Consider the following 26,200-nt stretch of genomic DNA (forward strand, 5'->3'; position numbering starts at 1 on the left):
TCGGTGCTCTCTGAGCTTGGCTGTTTTCTTGCAGACGTTTCATCACCTAACTAGGGAACACCCTCAGTGCTAGAAGGTGTGTGGGGTTTGCAAGGAGGAGGAGGAGGATTGTGGGGTCCTTGGTGCCTCTGAGCTTGGTGATTTTCTTCCAGACGTTTCATTGCCCAACTAGGTAACGTCATCAGTGCTAGAAGGTGTGTGGGGTTTTCAGGGAGGAGGAGGAGGAGGTGATCCTGTGGGGTCCTTCGGTGCTCTCTGAGCTTGGCTGTTTTCTTGCAGACGTTTCATCACCTAACTAGGGAACACCCTCAGTGCTAGAAGGTGTGTGGGGTTTGCAAGGAGGAGGAGGAGGATTGTGGGGTCCTTGGTGCCTCTGAGCTTGGTGATTTTCTTCCAGACGTTTCATTGCCCAACTAGGGAACACCATCAGTGCTAGAAGGTGTGTGGGGTTTGCAGGGAGGAGGAGGAGGAGGAGGAGGAGGAGGAGGAGGAGGAAAAACTGTGGGGTCCTCGGTGCTCTCTGAGCTTGGTGGTTTTCTTGCAGACATTTCCTGACCCAACTAGATAGCCTCATCAGTGTTAGAAGGGAGTAGTGGGGTTGAGGAGGAGGGCTGTAGGATCCCTTGGTGGTCTCCGAGTTTGGTTGTTTTCTTGCAGACGTTTCATTGCCCAACTAGGTGACATTTTCAGAAGGGAAAGGGGCTTGTGGATGGAGGAGAAAGGAAGAGATACTGCAGATATTTCATGACTCTACTAGGCAACTTCCTCAGTACTAGAAGGGGGTCAGGTTTTTGGAGAGGAGGAGGAGGACGATGACGACTGTGGGGTCCTTGGTACTCTCTGAGCTTGGTGGTTTTCTTGCAGACGTTTCATTACCCAACTAGATAATCTCATCAGTGTAAGAAGGGAGCGGAGTTTGTGGAGAGGAAGAGGAGGAGGAAGAAGAGGGAAGATTGTGGGGTCCCTTGGTGCTCTCTGAGCTTGGTGGTTTTCTTTCAGACGTTCCCTAACCCAACTAGCAGACATCATCCATGCTAGAAGGGAGTAGAGTTTGCTCTCTGTTTATATACTGCTGGCTTGACCTATTGGTGGAAGTAGAGTTTATTAATCACCGTTCCAGATTTGGGATTGGCCTTCTATCTATAAGTGACCCATTGGATCTCCACTGCATGTTCCAAGGTTGTCTAGTTCAGGGGTAAGCCACCTTGGCTCTTTTATGACTCGTGGACTTCAACTCCCAGAATTCCTGAGCCAGCCACGCTGAGGGGAAAGGGAGAGGTTTCCAAGCTGAGCCGTGCTGGCTCAGGAATTCTGGGAGTTGAAGTCCACGAGTCATAAAAGAGCCAAGGTTGCCTACCCCTGAATTAGGGCAATAGACTTCAACTCCCAGAATTCCTGAGCCAGCCATGCTGAGGGGGAAAGGGAGAGGTTTCCAAGCTGAGCCGTGCTGGCTCAGGAATTCTGGGAGTTGAAGTCCACGAGTCATAAAAGAGCCAAGGTTGCCTGCCCCTGGGCTAGGCCGCTTTATGACTCGTGGACTTCAACTCCCAGAATTCCTGAGCCAGCCACGCTGAGGGGAAAGGGAGAGGTTTCCAAGCTGAGCCGTGCTGGCTCAGGAATTCTGGGAGTTGAAGTCCACGAGTCATAAAAGAGCCAAGGTGGCCTAACCCCTGACCTGGTTACTCCATCTAGTGTAGGAGACGTTGTGGGCTTGGTGGAAGTCTTAGGGTAGCCTCCTCCATCAGAGCTCTACCCTAACTCCTACCTGGAAGGGGAAAAGTGGTCAGATGCTGGTTGGGGATGATGGAAATTGTGACCTAACAGTTCTAGAAGACACCGGATTGCGGAAGGCGGGTCCTTCTTACGTCTATGGATCTCCACCATCCTCAAAATTCATTCTCTGGAATTTTCCCCCCCCCCCAGCTCTGGGTTGGTACATTCAGTGATACGACGAGTACAGTAGAGTTGTCGATGCATTGCATTTTCAACTGGCCAGCATGCAGGTAGTCCTCAACGTATGACCACAATTCTCTGTCGCTAAGCGAGACAATGGTGCCCCGCTTAGGATCTTTCTTGCCCCGATCATTACGTGAATCCTTGCCGTTAACTTAGTAACAGGGTCATTAAGTGAAACTGACTTCCCCACTGAGTTTGCTACTCAGGAGGTTGCAAAAAGGGGGGAGTCGTGTGACCCCGGGGACGCTGCAACGGTCATAAAAACGAGTCGGTTGCTGAGCGTCTGAATTTTGATCACTGCAACCGTCGTGTGCAAAATGGTCATAAGTCACTTTTTCCAGCGCCGTTGTAATTTCAGACGGTCAGTGAACGGACTGTTATATGTCAAGGACTCCCTGTATTCAGACCTCACCATAATCCAATATTGCACCTGGACGCTGCCACGGTCGTCAGTGTGAAAACGGTCATAAGTAAACTGTCTGCAGTGCCGTTGTAACTTCTCACGGTCACTAAACGAGGACTACCTTCAGTAGATGCATAGATGGTCGTCCCAGCGACGCACCGGATTCTTTGATTTGAAATTTCCTGGTTAATCGCCTGAGTCGCTCTCGGAATTTGGCTGTGGTGAGAACCCGTGTCAAATCCCTCTCTATGCCTTAAGCTAGGATTTTAATGCCTTCCAGATGCATGATGTATTTAAACCCCATGGTTTCCAAGAAGCCCAGCTTCATGGGGAGGGGGGAGGAAGAGGAGGAGGAGGAGATGGTTTGCAATGATGGGTGTTGTAATCCAAAGCCTCGGAGCAGTTGGCCCAGGTACAACATGCCGGTTTACAATGGATGTTTTTTACCCCACTTAAAAACTCTTTAATTTGATCATTTCCTGTCTCAGGGGGTCTGGAAGCATTTAAACACACCCGGTGGGGTCAGCCCGCGTTTGTTGTTGTTGTGTGTGTGTGTGTGTGTTTGGTCTTGAAAGTCCCATCCCCATTAATGAGGTTTTGAAATCTCACCCCTTGCTGCAAATAAATTGTTTACCCCACCTGGCAGCCATTCCGAAGTTGCCAGTTTGCTAGACAAGCCTGGGGGGGGGGGAGCAGGGGGGGGAGAAAAACCAGGAACGCCACATGAGGAGGTGGAAGCACGCGATACAAGAGCAACGAAGGTGACAAAGGATTTGGAGGCGAAGTCCCTGTTCCTGTTGCCCAGGAACGCACCATTTTGGGACCTTTCATGCCACAATTGGAACCCCTGCAGCTGTTCAGACAGTAACACCGTTGTTAAGCGAATCTGACTTCCCCGACGACTTTGCTCGTCAGAAAGTCGCAAAAAACTGATCGCGCGACCCCAGGATGCTGCAACCGTCCTAACTACACGCCAGTTGCCAAGCCTCACAGTTTTGACCATGTGACCGTGCGGGATGCTGCCGCGGCCGTAAGCGTGAAAAAGTAGCCCCGAGCCACTTTTTTCAGTGCCCGTGTAACTTCAGACAGTCAGTAGACCAACTGTTGTAAGTCGAGGACTATCTGTACTTAAAGCAGGCTTAATTTTATTTTCCAAAAAACAACTCCGAAACGCAAAACCCCAGTCAAGTTAGGCTAAGCGCTGCTCCTCCAGGCTGCTGTTCTCACGATCCAACAGTTGAATTTATACCAGGGTTTCACAGAAAGCAGCTATTGGTTTAATATCTTTGGCGTCGGGTGTAAATTCTCGCCCCAGTATTTACAAGGGAAGACGCTAAGCATCAAGTCGAACCTGGTTGAGAATAAATTCTTCCGGGATTTATGCCTTCTGTTCCTCCTTCGGCGTGTCTGATCATCTTTTCTCCTTCTTCCACAGAGATATCTTTAGTAATTGCGACGGAGTTGCTCTGTAATTACCGCACTCACTAATTGCTACTAGGTTTTGCGAGTTGAGCGAAGCACTTGGTCAAAAACAAGGCGGCAATTCCTGCGGGCCTGCGTGGGCCCAGGGACCTCTGTGGTGTTGCTAGAAACCAGTTTTTAAACACAAGCCCAGTTGCTACTGGTAGCATCCACGTTGAAATTAAAACTCGTGGCAAAGATGTTGCCGGCCCTTCAAAGGACTGATTTATTCCTCTCGGCTTCCTACCAGACGCTGAGCTGGGAGAGTTGCAGAAAATACCACCAAGCAGATTTTTTTCCCCTCAGTTGTAAAGCTCTCTTAAAGCTCTTGTTGTTATCTCTGGTTAGTAAAGCCAGAGAAGGGGTTTGCTTTCTGGAATGCAGGTGGTGTATGTAAAAGGTCCTTCCAAAATTCAGTTTACTAATTGCCTTGATAAGGTTAGGAAAATCTCTGGGTAGATGGTGCAAAAATGTTAAGGTGCTGGCCCAGAAGGCAGGAGATGGTGAGTTCTAGTACTGCCTTAGGCATGAAAGCTGGCTGGGTGACTTTGGACCAATCACCAGGAGAGAGTGAGTTCTAGTTGTGCCTTAAGTCCAAAAACCAGCTGGGTGACTTTGGGCCAATCACCACGAGAGGGTGAGTTCTAGTCCTGCCTTAGGCATGAAAGCCACCTGGGTGACTCAGGTCCAATCACCAGGAGATGGTGAGTTCTAGTCCCGCCTTAGGCATGAAAGTCAGCTGGGTGACTTTGGACCAATCATCAGGAGATGGTGAGTTCTAGTCCCGCCTTAGGCATGAAAGCCGGCTGGGTGACTCTGGTCCAATCACCAGGAGTGAGTGAGTTCTAGTCCCGCCTTAGGCATGAAAGCCGGCTGGGTGACTTTGGACCAATCATCAGGAGACAGTGAGTTCTAGTCCCGCCTTAGGCATGAAAGCCGGCTGGGTGACTCTGGTCCAATCACCAGGAGAGGGTGAGTTCTAGTTCCACTATAGGCATGAAAGTGAGCTGGGTGACTCTGGTCCAATCACTAGGAGAGGGTGAGTTCTAGTCCCGCCTTAGGCATGAAAGTCAGCTGGGTGACTTTGGACCAATCATCAGGAGAGAATGAGTTCTAGTACCACCTTAGGCATGAAAGCCAGCTGGGTGACTCTGGACCAATCATCAGGAGAGAATGAGTTTTAGTCCCGCCTTAGGCATGAAAGCCAGCTGGGTGACTCTGGACCAATCACCAGGAGAGGGTGAGTTCTAGTCCCGCCTTAGGCATGAAAGCTGGCTGGGTGACTCTGGGCCAATCACCAGGAGAGGGTGAGTTCTAGTCCCGCCTTAGGCATGAAAGCTGGCTGGGTGACTTTGGACCAATCATCAGGAGACAGTGAGTTCTAGTCCCGCCTTAGGCATGAAAGCCGGCTGGGTGACTCTGGTCCAATCACCAGGAGAGGGTGAGTTCTAGTCCCGCCTTAGGCATGAAAGCTGGCTGGGTGACTTTGGGCCAATCACCAGCTGTTAAGTGAATCCTTGCAATCCGGCTTCCCCCATTGACTTTGCTTGTCAGATGGTCGCAAAAAGGGAACCTGTGCCGCCCCCCCCCCCCCCGGACACTGCAAACCGTCATAAATTTGCCAAGCGCCCAATTTTTGATCACATGTCCCTCGGGGGAACGCTGCAACGGCCGTAAGTGTGGGAAAACGGTCCCAAGTCCCTTTTTCCCAGCCTTGTCGTAACTTCGAACGGTCGCTAAATGAACTGTTATAAGGTTCAGGACCCCACCCACCCACCCCCCTCCGCCGCCTTCTAACCAGCGGGACTTTTTAACCAGCGTCTCTTTCCACCGCTCTTCCTTCGCTAACAGTTCTGTTTTCCCGCGACTGAATTTCACAGAGGCTAAAAAAAAAAATCTGTCCAGGTCAAAAACGAGTATATATATAAAAAAAGCAAATAAATAAATAAATAAATCACTCTTTTTTTGGTCCAAGTTTCTTCCCGCTTGGCTTAAATAAAATAATAAAATAAAAAATCTATTTGCAGAGCAGGAAGCGCTTTTGTTAGCTCTAATAATGGGGCAGGACCGGCCCTTGGGCAGGCAGACACCAAACGCCAATGGATGGATCTGGTCCCACCTTTTATCGCACAATAGGTTGTCCCCAGATTCGGAGTCGAGGGTTTCCTGAAAGACTCCCAAGACGCACGCAGGCACACACACGGAGCCTGCCCGGCGGCTTGACCGGTTGAATAGTTTCCAAATCCCAGTAGGAGTGGGGGGGAAGAGGAGGAGGCGAAGGGAATAGGATTTGGCTCCTATAATAAATAATTGGTAGGGTGGCGCCGGCAAATTCCTTCCAGGCGAAGGAATCGAGCGTTCGGAGAGTGAATGCACAACACAATGGGTGCGTTTCCTTTCATTAAGGCCACCGGCTTTTTTTAAAATTTAATTTAATTTCATTTTTTTCTATCGCCGGGCACAATACCCTAATCCCGTGCAAAGCCCCGTCTGATAAAAATTCTTATTTTAGAAAGCCGATAGGCTGGCCGCTTAAGGGCCTTTTTCATCAGGAGGGGAAGATGGATGCCCTGGATTTGGCCCTTCGGCAGTCGTCATAAATACAGTACGAATGGATTGTCGCACGTCCGAATTTGGATAGTCCTCGACTTACATCCGTTCGTTTAGTGACCGAAGGTTGCAACATTTCCTCAGGAATGGAAGAGGGATCCGTTGGATTTGGCCCCTCGGCAATCGTCATAAAAACGGTACAGACGAATTGTCGCATGTCTGAATTTGGATAGTCCTCGACTTACATCCGTTTGTTTAGTGACCGTTCGAAGGTTGCAACATTTCCTCAGGAATGGAAGAGGGATCCACTGGATTTGGCCCCTCAGCAGTCGTCATAAATACAGTACGGATGAATTGTCGCGCATCTGAATTTGGATAGTCCTCGACTTACATCCGTTTGTTTAGTGACCGTTCGAAGGTTGCAACATTTCCTCAGGAATGGAAGAGGGATCCACTGGATTTGGCCCCTCGGCAGTCGTCATAAATACAGTACGGATTAATTGTCGCGCATCTGAATTTGGATAGTCCTCAACTTACATCCGTTTGTTTAGTGACCGTTCGAAGGTTGCAACATTTCCTCAGGAATGGAAGAGGGATCCACTGGATTTGGCCCCTCGGCAGTCGTCATAAATACAGTACGAATGAATTGTCGCACATCCGAGTTTGTATAGTCCTCGAGTTATATCCGTTTGTTTAGCGACCGTTTGAAGGTTGCAAGGGCAATAAAAGAGGTGACTTAGGGCCGTTTTTCCACACTTAACGACCGCTGAAGCATCCCCACAATCACGCGATCCAAATTCAAGACGCTTAGCAACTGACTCGTATTTATGACGGTCGCAGCGTCCCCGGGGTCACGCATCTCCTTTTTGCGACGTTCTGACGAGCAAAGTCAACGGGGGGACGCCAGGTTCACTTAAGCACTGTGTGACTGAGTTAACAACTGCAGTCGTAAAATGGGGCAAAAGTCACTTCACAAATGTCTCACTTAAGATCAGAAATTTTGGGCGGGAACCGCCTCTGTTCCCCCCATTTCCATAGTGCTGAAAGTTTAGGGTCAAGCTGGGGAAAACGGAGCATTGTCCGATGGGCCTCCAGATGTGCAGTGTTATCCCCTCCATCATCCTCAGCCAGGGTGATGATCCCATCCGTCCTCCGCAGCCAGGGATGATGGGAGCCCTCCAGCTGATCTGCTGGCATGGCGGGGGAATTAGCCAGTTGGAAATATTTACTCTCATTTTCCTTTCTGCCCACCACTCTGGAATTAAAAAAAAAACAACACACCACCCAACCCTGAAATTAATTCATTTCAGCTCTGGAGATGCCGAATAAACAAAAAAAAAATCCTTAAGGAATAATGATGAAATAATCTCAGCAGGTCTGAAATAGAACAGAAAAACAACTTTAGGCTGTTTGCATTCCAAATTTATTTCATTTCCAGCTCCGTGTGGCTATTCTTGTAGATCGGAAGAGCTGATTAAAATATAAATATAAAGGGGAGTTGTGTGGCAAAAGGGCTGTGTTTGCCATCTTAGCCCTACTGTAGGTAGTCCTTGACTTACAACCGTCCGTTTAGTGACGGTTCAAACTTAAAATGGCCGGAAAAAAGTGACTTTATGACCATTTTTCACCCTGAGCAATGAGGATCAAAATTTGGACGCTTGGCAACTGACAGCTGTGGCCAGAAACATAGTAAAATGGGGCAAAACTCACTTAAGAAATGGACACTTGGCAACTGACTCGTACTTATGTCAGTTGCAGCGTCCTAGGAATCACATGATCCCCTTTTGCGACTTTCTGACGAGCATAGTCAATGGGGGGGGGAGCCAGATTCATTTAGCAACTGTGTAAGTAGCTTAACAACTGCAGTGATTCACTTAATGGCTGTGGCCAGAAAGGTCATAAAATAGGGCAAAAGTCACTTAACTGTCTCATTTAACGGCAAAGTCAACGGGGAAGCCAGATTCACTTAACAACCATGTTACTGACTTAAAAACTGCAGCGAGTCACCTTGCAGCTGTGGCCAGCAAGGTCGTAAAACGGGGCAAAACTCACTTAACAGCCGTCTCGCTTGGCCATAGCAAATTTTGGGCTCAGTTTGTGGTCGTAAGTTGAGGACTGCCTGCATCTTGCTGATTGGCACGTGGTTCGTTAAAAGGCATAGTGATCTGATCAAACTTTTACCTCAGATCCAAATATTTTCATCCGTTAGGAATTTTTTTTTAAAAAAACGGCTTCACTTTGGGAATTCAGATAGGCCTCAACTCGCAACCACAATTGACTCCAAAATTTCAGTTGCTAAGCGGGACTGTTATTAAGCGGGTTTTGCCCCGTTTTACGACCTTTCTTGCCCCGATCATTAAGTGAATCACTGCAGTTGTTCAGTTAGTTACACGGTTGTTAAGTGAATCTGTCTTCCACACTGACTTTGCTTGTGAGAAAGTCGCAAAAGCGGATCACGTGACCCCAGGACACTGTGTCCGTCACAAATATGAGTCAGTTGCCAAGTGACCGAATTTTGATTTCGTGACCATGGGGATGCTGCAGTGGTCGTTAAGTGTTAAAAATGATCATAAGTCACTTTTTTCAGTGCCATTATAACTTTGAACGGTCACTAAATGAACTGTTGTAAGTCGAGGACTGCCTTTATGGAAATTTATAGCAAAAAAATCTGCCTTGTGAAGGCTCCTCTGAGTCTTTTTGTCAAATAATGTATTTTTTTTCCTCAATTCAGGCTTTGTTTTCAAACGTGACCTAGATTTCTCCTTACGGCAATGCTAATTAATTGTATCTCTATTGAATTTCTCTACGCTACTTAAGAAATATGTGTGTCTGTGTGTGTGTGTGTGTGTGTGTGGCCATAAGTCGAGGACTGCCTGCATAGGCCAGCTTGAGCACAAAGCTGTCCCAAATGAACATCTGCCAACAGTTCAATCAATCGGTTAATCAAATCAATCAATCCACCAGCAAATAAATAATAACTTTTCTCTTGTTTTTTTTTTTTTTAGCAGAAAGCGATGGCTCTGGGTGCGTTTTATTGCACACATCAAGAAAAGTAGGTACAATTCCACTTTAATTATCGTTCTCTCTCAGTTGTTCGGTTTCATAAAATATATATAATATAATATTTCCAAAAATGTGGGCATAAACTTCATGTTTTCTCAGTTGTGGTCCTTGGATTTGGAATCAGTTTTTCTGGTCAGTTAGCTTTTTATTTCATCCTCTGATCTTCTCTCTTGTGGGCTTATATCTGAATAATGTTATGTTATGTTATAATATATATATGTTATTATATATATATATGTGTGTGTGTGTGTGTGTGTGTGTGTGTGTGTGTGTGTGTGTTAGGGACGCGGTGGCTCAGTGGGTTAGGACGCAGAGCTTGTCGATCAGAAGGTCAGCAGTTTGGCGGGTCGAATCCCGAGTGCCGCGTAACAGAGTGAGCGCCTGTTACCCGTCCCAGCTTCTGCCAACCTAGCAGTTCGAAAGCACGTAAAAATGCAAGTAGGAAAATAGGGACCACTACGGTGGGAAGGTAACAGTGTTCCGTGCACCTTTGGCGTCTACTCATGCCGGCCACATGGAGACGTCCTCGGACAAGCACTGGCTCTTCGGCTTTGAAACGGAGATGAGCACCAGCCATATGTGTCTGTGTGTATGTGTGTGTGTGTGTGTGTGTGTGTGTGTGTGTGTGTATATATGTATATATACATATACATACATATACATATACATACATACACATACATACATACATACACACACAAAAATATTGTGGCCTATTCTGGAACTACCTGGATGAAATGAGAACCAGCTTTCATTTCAGCTGAGATAATTCGATTGCACATTTGGATGGCATCCGATTGGCTTACAAACACGGCCACTTTTTGAAAATTAATATTGTGCCTCTCTGGAAATGGTGGGGTCTGACTATACAACAGTTCACTTAGTGACTGTTCAGAATTACAACAGCATTGAAAAAAAGTGATTTGCCACCGTTTTTCACACCCCTTGGTGGCATCCTCATGGTCACGTGATCAAAATTCGGATACTTGTCAGCTGACTCACATTTATGACGGCTGCAGTGTCCCTGGGTCATGTGATCCCCTTTTGCGACAAGCAACGTCCGTAGGGAAGCCAGAGTCACTTAATAAACCTTGTTACTAACCACAGTTGTAGTGATTCGCTTAGCAGTTGTGGCAAGAAAGGTCATAAAATGGGGCAAAACCCACTTAACAACGGTCTTGCTTAGCGACAGGAATTTGGGGCTCAGTAGTAAGGACTACCTGCATACGGTCTTCTGCACTTTTGTGAGAACAAATCTTAAAGAGTATTTCTAAGTTGTTTGCAATTCCTGGCAAATAGATGGGGAAGAAATGGAGGTAGTGACAGATTTTATTTTCCTGGGCTCCAAGATCACCGCAGATGGGGACTGCAGCCAAGAAATTAAAAGACGCTTGCTAGACAGTACACTAAAAAGCAGAGACGTCACCCTGTCAACAAAAGTGCGTATAGTCAAGGCCGTGGTCTTCCCAGTTGCAAAGTATGGCAGTGAAAGTTGACCATAAGAAAGGCTGAGCGCCAAAGAATGGAGGCCTTTGAACTCTGGTGCTGGAGAAGATTCCTGCGAGTCCCTTGGACTGCGAGGCGATCAACCCGGTCGGTCCTAGAGGAGATCAACCCTGACTGCTCTTTAGAAGGCCAGATCCTGAAGCAGAAACTCAAATCCTTTGGCCACCTAATGAGAAGGAAGGACTCACTGGAGAAGAGCCTAATGCTGGGAAAGGTTGAGGGCAAGAGAAGAAGGGGACGACAGAGAAGGAGGTGGCTGGATGGAGTCACTGAAGCAGGAGGCGTGAGCTTAAATGGACTCCAGAAGATGGTGGAGGACAGGAAGGCCTGGAGGAACGTTGTCCATGGGGTCGCGAGGGGTCGGACACGGCTTCACAACTAACAACAACAACAAAGTTGTTTGCTGGTTGTCGTCCACCCATCTGGAAAATTTCTGGATTATAGATGTTCTGTGAGATGTTTCTCCTTACAGTAGGACCTTCTACCAGAATCTGTGTGGTGGCCACCCCGGTCAGAAACTGTTGCAACATAATTGTTACGACAAACGAGACGTCATAATTGTTATGAAAAATCAGATGTCACACACACAAGGAGGAAATAGCTCAAGGTCGTCTCAAAGCTGCTTTTTTTCCGGAGGCAACTGGACTTTCTTTGTATTTCTTTGAAGACATTTCCCTTCTCCTCCAAGAAGCTTCTTCAGCTCTGACTGGATAGTGGGGAAGGGAAAGATTTATACTCCCTTGCAGACAGCCGGTCATTTGCCTTCTTTTAGAGAGTCATTGAGGCCACTCTAAAAGGAGGCAAATGACCAGCTGTCTGCAAGGAGTACAAATCCTTCCCTTCCCCACCATCCAGTCAGAGCTGAAGAAGCTTCTTGGAGGAGAAGCGAAACGTCTTCAAGGGAAAAACAAGAAAGTCCAGTTGCCTCCTGAAAAAAAGCACCTTTGGGACAGCCATGACCTGGATGACTGAGAATCTCCATAGACAAATAGCTCAAGGGTTGATTTTTAAGTAGAAAACACTCAAAATCGGAAAGACCCACCCAAGCTTTCCTCGCTCGAAATGTTTGCCCCGTGCACGGCATGCAGGCATTAAACCCTCCTCCGTCGGCAAGGTCCCAGATTTGGCAAGTCAAGAGCAACGTCGTACGAAGAGCAGGACACCCCACTGTGCCATTAAACGTTAATGCCCATATCCTTTAATCAAATCTTTCGAACCCGCATCCTGCCGAGCTCTCATTTATGAGTTTCTGCCCTATAGCTGCCGTCACAACTGTCCCCTTGGCCGAATTTGAGTAGCGCGTGGAGGACTATAAAATGATTGCGAAGGAAAGCCCCATTTCCTGCTGCGCCAACCCCCGCTGCCAGTTTTCCCATCGGACGGACGAAAGAGGACTTTTCGCAAAGCGTTTAACCTCGTTGGCATTTGGGCCGTTCCCTGCAGCTGAGCCTTTGATGGGCTTGCTGACTCCTGACATCGCTGGGGCTTTTCCGTCCGCGGCCCCCCGAGGGACGTGCGAAATAATCCTTGTAATAATTCACCTCTTTTGAGGAGGAGGTCCGTCAAAGTCGGGTGGGGAAGGAAGCAGGCGTCAATCCCGGCGGGCGGTTTTTATGGGTCTCGAGGTTGTTTTGCAAAGATGATTAAGGTCAGTTCTAAAAATTAAATGGGCACGAGTGAAGACGGGCCCGGGGGGGGGAATTCTCGGGGTTGACGTCCGCCCATCCTGCCCAGGTTGAGAAACGCCGGTTTTAGGGTCTCTTACTGGTAGTCCTCGCCTTACGGCCACAACTGAATCCGAGGTTGTTTGGTCTCGCTGCCAGGAAGTTTCTCCTTTGTCCTCTCCCCCGATTGCACTTTCTTGTATCTGTTGAAATAAAACAAATATAGAGATTAGAGCAGGAAAATCAGCGATGAAGGGAGGGGAGGAAGGGAGGAAGGAGAAGTTAGGGAAGGAAGGAAAGGTAGAAAAGGAAGGGAGGAAAGGAAAGAAAAAAGGAGGGATAGAGAAGGTAGAAAAGGAAGGAAAGAAGGGAGGAAAGGAAGGAAGGAAGGAAGGTAGAAAAGGAAGGAAAGAAGGGAGGAAAGGAAAGGAAGGAAGGAAGGAAGGAAGGTAGAAAAGGAAGGAAAGAAGGGAGGAAAGGAAAGGAAGGAAGGAAGGTAGAAAAGGAAGGAAAGAAGGGAGGAAAGGAAAGGAAGGAAGGAAGGTGTAGAAAAGGAAGGAAAGAAGGGAGGAAAGGAAAGGAAGGAAGGAAGGTAGAAAAGGAAGGAAAGAAGGGAGGAAAGGAAAGGAAGGAAGGAAGGTAGAAAAGGAAGGAAAGAAGGGAGGAAAGGAAAGGAAGGAAGGAAGGTAGAAAAGGAAGGAAAGAAGGGAGGAAAGGAAAGGAAGGAAGGAAGGTAGAAAAGGAAGGAAAGAAGGGAGGAAAGGAAAGAAAAAAGGAAGGATAGAGAAAGTAGAAAACGAAGGAAGGAAGAAGGAAGAAAAGGAAGGAAGGTAGAAAAGGGAGGAAAGGAAAGAGGAAAAAGAAAGGATAGAAAAGGAAGGAGAGAAGGGAGGAAAGGAAAGGAAAAAGGAAGGATAGAGAAAGTAGAAAATGAAGGAAGGAAGGAAGGTAGAAAAGGGAGGAAAGGAAAGGAAAAAGGAAGGATAGAGAAGGGAGGAAAGGAAGGAGAGAAGGGAGGAAAGGAAAGAAAAAAGGAAGGAGGGTACATCCATCCAGTGTTACTACAAAATGAACGTTTCTGGCTGGCCTGCAGCATGGCAGCTGCACAGGGGGTAACTGTCACGGAAAGGAAAATGGCCACCTCAGAAATACTCTCATCAGTTCTTTGAAGGGCCCGTCTCTTACGAATCCTCAGCGTAACCAGTTTTCCTTCCCCCCGAAGGCTTCAAAGTGCAGCCAGCGCCGTCTCATCTCTGCATTTCTACACAGGAAGTCCTCGGCTTACGTCCTTTTTGTTTAGTGACCGTTCGAAGTCACAGCGGCCCTGGGGAAAAAAAAATAAGCGACCGATGTCCGTTTTTCGATCCGTCGCAGCCTCCCCAGGGTCACGTGGTCAAAATCCAGACCCTTGGCCGCCGACTCGTATTTACGACGGGCGTAGTGTCCCCTGGGGGAGGAGGGGGCGGTCACGCGATTCCCTTTTGCGACCTTCTGACCAGCCGAGCCGTTCAACGACCGTCTTGCTGACTTGCCAGCGGCAGCGACTCGCTTAACGGCCGTGTTGCTAACGTAACCGCTACAAGGGACTCCCTTAGCAACCGGGACAGGAACGGTCGTAAAATGGGGCAAAGCTCACTTAACAACTGTCTCGCTTAGCGGCAGAAAATTGGGGCACAATTCGTGAGCTGAACTCGATTTTGGTGACCATTTTTGTGGCTGTTGTAAAATGAACCGCAGGACTGTTAATCAAACCACCTGGGTGCCGAGCAAATCCACCATGTCGGTTGGGCGTTTTTTTCCCCTGCTTTCTGCTGAAAAGAAGGTGAGGGGGGGAAACATCGCAAATCGTGATCAGTCACGAGCCCGGGATCTGCAAATGGTCGCAAATGCAAGCTGGTTTCCAAGTAGCCAAAATGCGGCCACCTGACCCACGGGGTAGGGCGGTGTGTCATTTAATCAGAGTTGGAAGTGCTTGATAGCCTATAATGCATCCTCTCCAAGGCCGTTACAAATTTGATGGGTCATGAAGTGACCGGTCCTTAAGTGAGGACTACCTTTATGTTGTCATACAGGAAAATCCTCGACTTAACGGCCATTTGTTCATTCGAAATTACAACAGCGCTGAATGAAGGGGTTTATGACATGTGCCCAAATGTTACAGGGGTGAGAATGCAATAGTGCAGGCTAATTCACTGCCCACTGCCAGCAGTTCGATCCTGACTGGCTCAATTTTGACTCAGCCTTCCATCCTTCCGAGGTTGGTAAAATGAAGACCCAGATTGTTGGGGGCAAGAGGCTGACTCTATAAACCGCTTAGAGAGGGCTGTACAGCACGGTGAAGTGGTATATAAGTCTAAATGCTATTCTGTTCTATCCTATCCTGTCCTGTCCTGTCCTTTCCCTATTCTATTCTATTCTATTCTATTCTATTCTATTCTATTCTATTCTATTCTATTCTATTCTATTCTATTCTATTCTATTCTATTCTATTCTATTCTATTCTATTCTATTCTATTCTATTCCATTCCATCCCATCCCATCCCATCCCATCCCATCCCATCCCATCCCATCCCATCCCATCCCATCCCATCCCATCCCATCCCATCCTTATTCTATTCCATCTATTCTGTCCTGTCCCATCCCATCCCATCCCATCCCATCCCATCCCATCCCATCCCATCCCATCCCATCCCATCCCATCCCATCCCATCCTATCCTATCCTATCCTATCCTATCCTATCCTATCCTATCCTAATTCTATTCTTATTTCTGTTCTGTTCTATTCTATTGCCATTGTGGCACAGTAGTGAGAATGCAATATTGCTGGCAAACTCTGCCCACTGTCAGTAGTTTGATCCTGATGGGGTTCAAGGTTGATTCAGTTTTCCATCCTTCCGAGGTCAGTAAAATGAGGACCCAAATTGTCGGGGGCAATATGCCAATAATGCTGTCTCTATATGCAGCATATGCAAATAATAATGCTCGCCATATCATAAAAGTCTGGTCGGGACCACTTCACGACTGTAACCAGGAGATGCCAGTCCTAAATTGCGGTTGTAAATTGAGAACAACCTAAGCATCTCTTTGATTTTAACCTTTGGCTTTCATTTGATTGATGTTTGAACGTAGGTACCTTTCTATAGGCCACCCAGAATTACCTTACAGTAAGATGGGCAGCCAGTCAAATTTTCAAATAAATAAATTGCCGCTTGGTGGTGAAATGAGCGGAACATAAATTCCGTAAAATGAATTGATTATCCCTCTGCTTCTACTCACCCCAGGTGACGAGGTGTTGTGTTTTTCCAGAGCTGTGGCTTGTGTAAGACACCAACGCCATCCCCTGGTTCTGTGTGTTTGTTTGTTTTTTCCTCGCAGTACCTAAAATTAAAGAATTTTGAGGAGGAGGTCAGAGCCCACCGTGATCTCGACGGCTTCCTGGCCCGAGCGAGCATCATTCTGGACGAGACGGCCACGTCACTGGACGACGTTTTGCGGGAGATGTTAAAACACTTCGCCGAAGACTCCGACAACTTGGAGCCGAGCTGCAACTTTGACAAAATTATGAGCACTTTATTCACCGATTCGGGGACCCCCAGAGAGGGGAATGGTATACAGTTCCTTCTCGTTTCTCTAGGCTGGGAAAAAGTGGGTGGGTTTTTTTCCGTAGGACGTTGACGTTCTGGGTACCCCCTTCCCAATCCGTGGTAGGTAGTCTCATTCTCCATCTCTAATGTTGGAAAAATGCCTACAGTTGATCCTGGGATTCCTCTGTGCCTTCATTTACATAGAATATAGAAAACAGAACCCTAGGGGTGGAAGGGGCCTTGAAGGTCTTCTAGTCCAACCCCACGTGCAAATCATGAGACCGGTCAAATGATTGTCCGGTCTCTTTTTGAAAAATCTTAAAGAGGAGGGAGTAAACCTACGGTATTCTCCAAAGCCCCTGAAGGCAGAACAAGAAGCAACAGGTGGAAACTCATCAAGGGGAAAAACAACCTGGAATGAAGGAGAAACGTCCTGACACAACAATTAATCAGCGGAACCACTCGCCTCCAGAAGTTGTGGGTGCTCCAGCGTTGGAAATTTTTAAGAAAGAGATTGGGCACTATTTGTCTGAAATGGTATAGGGCAGGGGTAGGCAACCTTGGCTCTTTTGTGACTCGTGGACTTCAACTCCCAGAATTCCTGAGCCAGCCACGCTGAGGAGAAATGGAGAGGTTTCCAAGCTGAGCCATGCTGGCTGAGGAATTCTGGGAGTTGAAGTCCACGAGTCATAAAAGAGCCTAACTCTGGCCTAGGACTAGGCTGCTTTATGACTTGTGGACTTCAACTCCCAGAATTCCTGAGCCAGCCATGCTGAGGAGAAACGGAGAGGTTTCCAAGCTGAGCCATGCTGGCTGAGGAATTCTGGGAGTTGAAGTCCAGGAGTCATAAAAGAGCCAAGGTTGCCTACCCCTGGCCTATACCATTTCAGGCAAAGAGTGCCCAATCTCTTCTTAAAAGCCTCCAGTGATGGAGCACCCACAAGATCTGGAGACAAGCCTTTCCTCTGGTTAATTGTTCTCAGAATAACCGAGTCAGAAGGGATCTTGGAGATCTTCTAGTCCAACCCCCTGTTCAAGTAGGAGACCCTATACCAGGGGTAGGCAACCTTGGCTCTTTTATGACTCGTGGACTTCAACTCCCAGAATTCCTGAGCCAGCATGGCTCAGCTTGCAAACCTCTCCCTTTCCCCTCAGCGTGGCTGGCTCAGGAATTCTGGGAGTTGAAGTCCACGAGTCATAAAAGAGCCAAGGTTGCCTACCCCTGGTCTAGCGTCCCCTGCTCGAGTAGGGGGTTGGACTAGAAGACCTCCAAAGTCCCTTCCAAGTCTGTCATTCTGTATTCTGTAGAAGTTCAGAAGAGAAGGACCAGGGGTGACATGATGGCAGGTCTTCCAATATTTGAGGGGCTGCCCCAAAGAAGAGGGAGTCAAGCTATTCTCCAAAGCGCCAGAAGGCAGGACAAGAAACAATAGATGGAAACTAATCAAGGAGAGAAGCAACCTAGAACTAAGGAGAAACTTCCTGATAGAGAGGATAATTAATCAGTGGAACTCCTTGCCTCCGGAAGTTGTGGGTGCTCCATCACTGGAGGCTTTTAAGAAGAGATTGGACAACCCTTTGTTTGAAATGGCATAGGGTCGCCTGCTCAAGCAGGGGGCTGGACTAGAAGACCTCCAAGGCCCCTGAGTAACTCTGTTACTCAGTGATGGAGATTACAAGCAAAAAACACCAGAAGACCAAAATTTTCTATATCCCAAGAGACGCTAGGTTTCGGGCAAACCTGGAGTGAACTTAAAGGCAAGTGCATCTGTAAAATGAATCAATATTATTATTATTATTATTATCGTTATTTTTGTCTTTCGAATAGTTCACCTTTTGTCGGACACAATTCAGGGGGTGACGGCCACAGTCACCGGGATCCAGTATCAGCAGTCGTGGCTCTGTATCATGTAAGTGTTTTGTCCGAAAGATTCAACCGTAAAGTTTTGGTGCAACTGAGGCTGTATCGTACGAATCTTTTTTTGTTTTTGTTTTTTTTAAAAAAGTATTTTATTGTGTTTTTTTTAACAATAACTATCTCTAGTGCCTAGCAACAGAAATCTTGGGCTCAGTCAGTTATGGTCGTAAGCCGAGGACTAGCTGAATTGCCAAATTCATTTTGTGCATTTCTCTCAACACCTTCTCTTAATTAACATTATGTGGGCAGTGAAAAGCACCGCTGGAAGTAACATTTCTTAATTCTGTGGCCTTTCCTTTGTTCGGTTTTTCATCTGAGAAGCTTCCCTTTCAGCTCAGCCATTAAGTTCTTTAAAGCCAAAATTATTCTTCAACAGAAAAGGAAGGAACACAATGCTAGCAGCACCTGCAGAAACAATGGTGCAGAGAACAAAATGCACAACTTTTAAGTCCTTTGGAAGCTGTTGAATTTTTAAAGCTTTTACATATACTCTACTTAACTTTTTTTTTTTTGGTACCGTGGGGGAGAAAATAACGACAGAATAAATTTTCTTCCTTTAGAAATGCAAAAGAACAGAAATTTGAATCTATTTGATGACCGCTGTGGTTTCAATAGACACAGAGTCCTTGACTTAACAACTACAATGGGGACCCGAAATTCCTTTGCTAAGCAAAGTGGTCATTAAATGAATTGTACCTGATTTTACGACCTTTTTTGGCCAGGGTTGTTAAGCAAATTACTGCATTTGTTAAGTGAATCCTGCGGTCATTAAGCGAATCCATCTTACCACGTTGGCTTTGCTGGGAAGGTCACAAATGGGGAATCACAGGATCCCAAAAGTTGCCATTGTCATAAATCCGTCAAGCTAAGCATCCAAAATTTCATCACGTAACTGTGGGAATCCTGCAATGGTCATAAGTGCGAGGACCGGTCGTAAGTCCCTTTTGGCAGCGTTGTCGCAATTTCAGACGGTTGCTAAGTGAATTGAGTCGAAGATTATCTGCATTTTAGTTAGATGCAGCATTCATGAACACATGACTTCGTCTGAAGTCGAACCCTTAAAATGTAGAACTTTTTGGTAGGAAAAAAAAAGACCTTTTGTTCAAAATTAGGCCTGTGCATCTATAGAAGCCCTCAGTTTACAACAGCTCATTTAGTGACCATTTAGAGTTAAAGCGGCACGCTGAAAAAAGCGACTTAACGACCATTTTTCACAGTTAACGACCTTCGCAGCCTCCCCGTGATCGCGTGATCAAAAACTGTTTAGATGCTTGGCAACCGGTTCGTATTTATGATGGTTGCCGTGTCCCCAGGGCTCACGTGATCCCCTTTTGCGGCCTTCCGACAAGCCAAGTCAATGGGGGATCCTGATTCACTTAGCAACCGCGCTACTAACTTAACGACGGCAGCGATTCGCTTAACTCTGGCAAGAAAGCTTGTAAAATGGGCGGGGGGGGGGGGAGAGAAACCTTAATTAACCAACGTCTCACTTAGCCACGGAAATATTTGGGCTCCGTTGTGGTCGTGAGTCGAGGATTACAGGTATCCTGGAAAAAGTTGGGGCTGCATGGCAGACATTTAAGTAAGTAAACCGGCTTGACAAGTTTCCACAAACTTTGCACTCTTCCCTTCTTAGCAGCAGAAACGTTGGACCCGATTGTACAGGTATAGTACTATAGGTGGTACCTTGCTCAATAGTAGTAACTGTGAGAGGGATCTCGAAGTCCTAGTGGACAATCCCTTAAATAGGAGCCAGCCGTGTGTTGCAGCTGCCAAAAAAGCCAACACAGTCCTAGGCTGCATTAACAGAGGGAGAGAATCAACAAGATCATGTGAAGTGTTAATACCACTTTACAAGGCCTTGGTAAGGCCACACTTGGAATACGGCATCCAGTTTTGGTCACCACGATGTAAAAAAGGCGTTGAGACTCTAGAAAGAGTGCAGAGAAGAACAACAAAGATGATCAGGGGATTGGAGGCTAAAACATACGAAGAACAGTTGCTGGAATTGGGCATGTCCAGTTTAATGAAAAGAACGACGAGGGGGGACATGATAGCAGTGTTCCAGTATCTCAGGGGCTGCCCCAAAGAAGAGGGAGCCAAGCTCTTCTCCAAAGCACCCGAAGGCAGGACAAGGAGCAACGGATGGAAACTAACCAAGGAGAGAAGCAACCTAGAACTAAGGAGAAACTTCCTGACAGTGAGAACAATTAGCCAGTGGAACCACCTGCCTCCAGAAGCGGTGAATGCTCCAACATTGGAAGTTTTTAAGAAGAGACTGGGCAGCCATTTGTCTGAAATGGTATAGGGTTTCCTGCCTGCGCAGGGGTTTGGTCTAGATGACCTCCAAGGTCCCTTCCAACTTTACTATTATGATTATGATTGTGGTGGTAAGGTGAGGAACGTCTGTACACTTTGGAGTCCCAAATGTTCTTGGGTTCAAAACACCCCGTTTTGAGCCCTGTGCCCATGCTTCAGGTGCAATGTGGGCATTTCACGTTCTGCAGAGAAGGTTTCAATGATGTAGAGATCATTTGGGGCTGAAAAGACAATTTTAGCTTCTTCGTGGCTGCGAGCGAGAAGACCTCGCTTAACAAGTCCCCAGACGAGTGTGGGCAAAATTTCTGCTGGGAAGCCGTAGGCATTAACTGACACATATGTACGCAAGTTACCTGCAGCCAGGAACGATCACTGCCAAAAAAATAAAAAATTAAGTTTAACTTAAATCGAAATGTCTTAGAGCAGGAGGGTGTCCAGCCCCCAGTCCGTGGACCACTACCGGGCCGTGGCATGCCGGCAACCGGTCCACACAAACGAGCAAAGCCCCATCCACAGGATGTAGGCAGCACACAAAACCACGCACCCTCCGATCCGTGGAAAAACCTCTCTCCATGGAACTGGTCCGTGGTGCCCCAAAGGTTGGGGGCCTCTGATTTAGAGCAGGAGGGTGTCCAGCCTTGGCAACAGACTTATGGAGTTCATTTCCCAGAATTCCCCAGCCAGCTGGGAGTTGAAGTCCACGAGTCATCAAAGAGCCAAGGTTGCCTACCCCAAATGACACGTGGACCTTTTCCAACATTTTATTTTTTTTGAGCTGATTTTCTACAAGTCGTCCCTGACTGACAACTGTTTCTTGAGTGACTCTTCAGGGTTAACGACAGCATTGCAAAAAAGTGACTTGCGACCATTTCTCACACTTAACGACCATTGCGGCATCCCCGCGGTTACGCGATCAAAATTCATTTGCTTGGCAACTGACTCCTATTTAGGACGGTCGCCGTGTCCCTGGGCATTACGTGGTTCCCTTTTGCCACCTTCCAGCAAGCAAAGTCCACGGGGGAGTCCAGTTTCACTTAACATCCGTGTCACTAACTTAACGACATCAGTGACAAGAAAGGTCGTAAAATGGGGCAAGACTCAGCTGTCGTCTCGCTTAGCGACAGAAATGGTTGGGCTCCATTCCGGTCGTAAGCCGAGGGCTGCCTGTGTAATTCACGTTCCTGCCACAGTTCCTAAGGAGTTTAATCCCGAGTCTTGCTTTGTCTTTTAACCAAATGCCAGACCCTGAGAATTCAAGAAAAGAAGGAACCATGCAAATATTAAATTACTCCTCCAAGATCATGTTCGAAAAGAGATTCTTCGTCTTTAGTTTCTTTTCTTCGCTCTCTTGCCGCTTTGATGATAGGAGAGATGCTTTTTATTGTGCAAATGTTCCCTTTAATTAAATGCAGGCAACTCGTTTTACCGTAAGGATTGGGGTAATTCGTTTATTACTGAGTAAGGCAGGAGCTGGCTAATGTTTTCTTGGAGTTGTAGGAAGGGCTCAGAAAGCAGAAATACTTGTAGTCCAGAGACGTTCTCCTATATTTTTGGTTTTCTGCCGGTGCGTGTCGATCTGAAGGGGAAAAAAATAAGACAATTGGAGTGTTTTCAGAGCGGTAGAGGAGATCTGGTCCTTATTTAACAGGGGAGTGGCCCAAGACTGCATGTGTCTTCACCTCCCACAACAGCCCTGTAAGGTGGGCTGGGCTGAGAGCGGGTGACTGGCCCAAGGTCGCCAACCTGACTTTCATGCCTAAGACAGGACTATAACTCCCAGTCTCCTGGTGATTAGCCCCAAATCACTCAGCCAGTTTTCATGCCTAAGGTGAGACTATAACTCCCAGTCTCCTGGTGATTGGCCCCAAATCACCCAGCCAGCTTTCATGCCTAAAGTGAGATTATAACTCCCAGTCTCCTGGTGATTGGCCCCAAATCACCCAGCCAGCCTTCATGCCTAACGTGAGACTATAACTCCCAGTCTCCTGGTGATTGGCCCAAAGTCACCCAGCCATGTGTAAGGTGGGGGTAGAACTCACCATCTCAAGGTGATCGTCCCAAAGTCACCCAGCCAGATTTCATGTGTAGGCCAGAACTAAAACTCCCCGTCTCCTGGTAATTGGCCCAGAGTCACCCCTATAGCTTTTTTGTGTCTTGCAGTGCGGTGGCGGCCCATTTTTGCGCCCCCACAGTGTGGCAGTGGCCAGGTTTTGCATCCCGCTGTGCGGCGATGGCCCGTTTCCATGCCCCGTGGTGCATCGTCCATTTTTGCGCCTTGCAGTGCAGCGTCCCATTTTCACCCACTGGCCAGCCTATCTCGGTAGCGGGCCGTGGCCTCCTGGCCACCGGCCGTGGCCCACAGGTTGGGGACCCCTGTTCTGGAGAAGTGGTGGAGCCCTCTTGAGTCCCTTTTCCAAACTGCTGTGGTGGAAATTGGTCCCCATTCTAACCACCCCGGAATGATACGGGGGCCTGCTGCTTGAAAAAGGGTTGGACTAGAAAGACCTCCAGGTCTTCCAAGCTCTGCTCTTCTGCGTGGAATTGGCAAACGGCCACTTGGCTTTTGTGCAAGCCATTTGTCTCTGGGTGACAACGTTTTCCCATCTCTGCGTGTGCCATAAATGCGCCGAGAAGCCTTGAATTATCTCTGCAAGTGATTCGAAAGTAATTTTATGCCTCCTGCTTGGATGGAAAGCAGAGTCTACATTAGCGGGACTCAATTTCCCGGCATAATCCAGGTCATTATCAAACAATGGTTTTAAAAGGGCAGGTTTTTTTTTTAAATTTCCAAGGGGCCCAAAACATCATGATTTAATGCTCAGCTAAGCTCTGCGGTAATATTAAGTGGTGTATCTGTTTTCCGTTATTTTATATATGTTTTTTTGGTTTTCTCTTACGCTGGGGGACGTGCCCTGCCTGGAGCAATGAATTCATAACTCAACTACGGTGTGAAACGCTATGCAGTAATACCGTGAGGCTATCATACCTGCTGGGAGTCCCACACATTTCTCAGTAAAGATCTCCTAGGATTTAATTAATTCATTTTATTTATTTACTTCTTTATATATCACTTTTATTGTTACAAATAGCTCAGGCTGGCAAAGATACCTAAAGTTCCTTCCCCCTCCTATTTTCCCCACAATAACATCCCTCTGAAGTGAGTTGGGCTGAGAGAGGGACTGGCCCAAAGTCACCCAGCCGGCTTTCATGGCTAAGGTGGGACTAGAACTCACCGTCTCAGGGCGATTGTCCCAAAGCCACCCAGCTGGCTTTCATGGCTAAGGAGGGACTAGAATTCACCGTCTCCTTGGCGATTGGCCTGAAGTCACCCACCGGATTTCATGGCTAAGGTGGGACTAGAACTCACCGTCTCCTGGCGATTGGCCTGAACTCACCCAGCTGGCTTTCATGGCTAAGGTGGGACTAGAACTCACCGTCTCCTGGCGATTGGCCCAAAGCCACCCAGCTGACTTTCATGCCTAAGGCGGGACTAGAACTCACCGTCTCCTGGCAATTGGCCCAAAGTCACCCACCGGATTTCATGGCTAAGGCGGGACTAGAACTCACCGTCTCCTGCCAATAGTCCCAAAGCCACCCAGCTGACTTTCATGGCTAAGGTGGGACTAGAACTCACCGTCTCCTAGCGATTGGCCTGAACTCACCCAGCTGGCTTTCATGGCTAAGGCGGGACTAGAATTCACCATCTCCTTGGCGATTAGCCTGAAGTCACCCACCGGATTTCATGGCTAAGGTGGGACTAGAACTCACCGTCTCCTGGCGATTGGCCCAAAGCCACCCAGCTGCTTTCATGGCTAAGGTGGGACTAGAACTCACTGTCTCCTGGCGATTGGCCCTAAGTCACCCAGCCAGCTTTCATGGCTAAGGCAGGACTAGAATTCACCGTCTCCTTGGCGATTGGCCCGAAGTTACCCACCGGATTTCATGGCTAAGGTGGGACTAGAACTCATCGTCTCCTGGCCATTGGCCCAAAGTCACCCAGCCGACTTTCATGACTAAGGTGTGACTAGAACACAATGACTCCTGGAGGTCTTCTAGTCCAACCCCTTGCTCAGGTAGGAAACCCTCTACCATTTCAGATGTGGAGAATTCGACTTACATCCACAATGGAGCCTGAAATTTCTGTTGCTAAGTAAGACAGTTGTTAAGGGAGCTTGGGACACTGCAACTGTCATAAGTACATGCCAGTTGCCAAGCATCTCAATTTTGATCACATGACCAAAAGGATGCCGCAAACGGCCGTAAGTGGGGAAAAGCGGTCAAAAGTCACTTTTTTCCCCCGATGCCATTTTAACTTTGAATGGTCATTAAATGAACTGGGGTAAGTCGAGGACGACCTGCGCTAAAGGAGGCTTAACTTTTTCGAAATAAAATCAAGTTGAGCTAAACATTGCTAACACTTGTGTGAAGTGAGTCAGGTTTCTCCATTGACTTTTCTTTTCAGAAGGTCACAAAAGGGGGATCACGTGACGCACCCCCCCAGGACACTGCAACCGTCATAAATACGAGTCAAGTCGCCAAGCCTCCAAATTTGGATCGGTGAGCATGGGATTGCTGCAACGGTCATTAAATGTGAAAAACGGTCACAAGTCACTTTTTTCGGTGCCATTACCACTTCGAACGGTCGCTAAACAACCTGTCCTAAGTGGAGGACGACCCGTAATGAAGGGGTGTGTGTGTTTCTCTTTGATGTCACTTCAGCCCCTGAGATTTGGCGTGACACAATCGCGCGCTGTAAATCTGGAATATTCATGTCTTATTGGAGGCCTTAAGTGACCTGAAAACCCATCATCCACCCCCGACTTCTAGATATCTACTGAAGCTGGCAGCAGCAGAGTTGTCATAGCTGGGCCCGAAAAATAAAATTACATTAAGGATGAAATTCAGGGTCCTGACAAGGCTTTTCGAGAAGCGTCTGAAGTGCGAAGTGAAGTTCTCACATTTGTCAGAAGTAAAAAAAAAATAAGAAAGAAAACTTGACGGCAGAGCTGTCCGTTAACGAAATGAAAGCAGATGGAAGCTGGGCTTTCAGCCCCCAAAATGAAGGCAGCCCAACACTTTGGACTGGGCCAGCGAAAGAGGTGCAAATGTGTACCCTGAATTGACTATAAATAGCTCCAAAGATCCATGAGAACAGCTGAACTTCTTTCATAATTGGTTTTTTTTTTAAGATTTATTTTTGTTTTGACGATGTAACCCCCCTTATCAAAAGTTCGTGGATGTTGGCGTGGCTTAATGGTTCCTGTCTGGACAGTGGGCAGAAGGATGACATTAAATTTTCACCCAATCCAGCTTGGATTTTAGAGGGATTGAAAAAGAGACATTTCTGGAGAAATTCAGAATCCAGCGAAGAAAATAGCTTAGGCCAGAAAATGGCCTAGGCCAGAGGTAGGCCTAGGCCGCTTTATGACCTGTGGACTTCAACTCCCAGAATCCCTGAGCCAGCATGGCTGGCTCAGGAATTCTGGGAGTTGAAGTCCACAGGTCACAAAGTCATGGTTCCCTACCTCTGGCCTAGCCCTAGGCCATTATATTCTACACGGGACCATTTTCTTTGACTTTGTTGTTGTTAGTTGCGAAGTCGTGCCCGACCCATCGCGACCCTATGGACAATGTTCCTCCAGGCTTTCCTGTCCTCTACCATCTTCTGGAGTCCATTTAAGCTCACGCCTACTGCTTCAGTGACTCCATCCAGCCACCTCATTCTCTGTCGTCCCCTTCTTCTATTGCCCTCAATCTTTCCCAGCATTAGGCTCTT

General features: G+C 47.4%; 1 protein-coding gene across 1 annotated transcript in view; it reads left to right on the forward strand.

Annotated features, from left to right (window-relative positions):
* SLC4A11 (solute carrier family 4 member 11) overlaps window positions 1-26,200 on the forward strand; it is a 124,244-nt gene that overhangs the window by 51,203 nt on the left and 46,841 nt on the right. Inside the window, exons 4-6 of the mRNA XM_081332177.1 lie at window positions 9,376-9,422; window positions 15,979-16,210; window positions 18,016-18,097. Coding sequence (XP_081188303.1) covers window positions 9,376-9,422; window positions 15,979-16,210; window positions 18,016-18,097 — 361 coding nt within the window. The remainder of the gene's footprint in view (window positions 1-9,375; window positions 9,423-15,978; window positions 16,211-18,015; window positions 18,098-26,200) is intronic.

This window comes from Vipera berus, assembly GCF_964194415.1.
Source record: "Vipera berus genome assembly, chromosome: 7".
Classification (NCBI taxonomy): Eukaryota; Metazoa; Chordata; class Lepidosauria; order Squamata; family Viperidae; genus Vipera; species Vipera berus.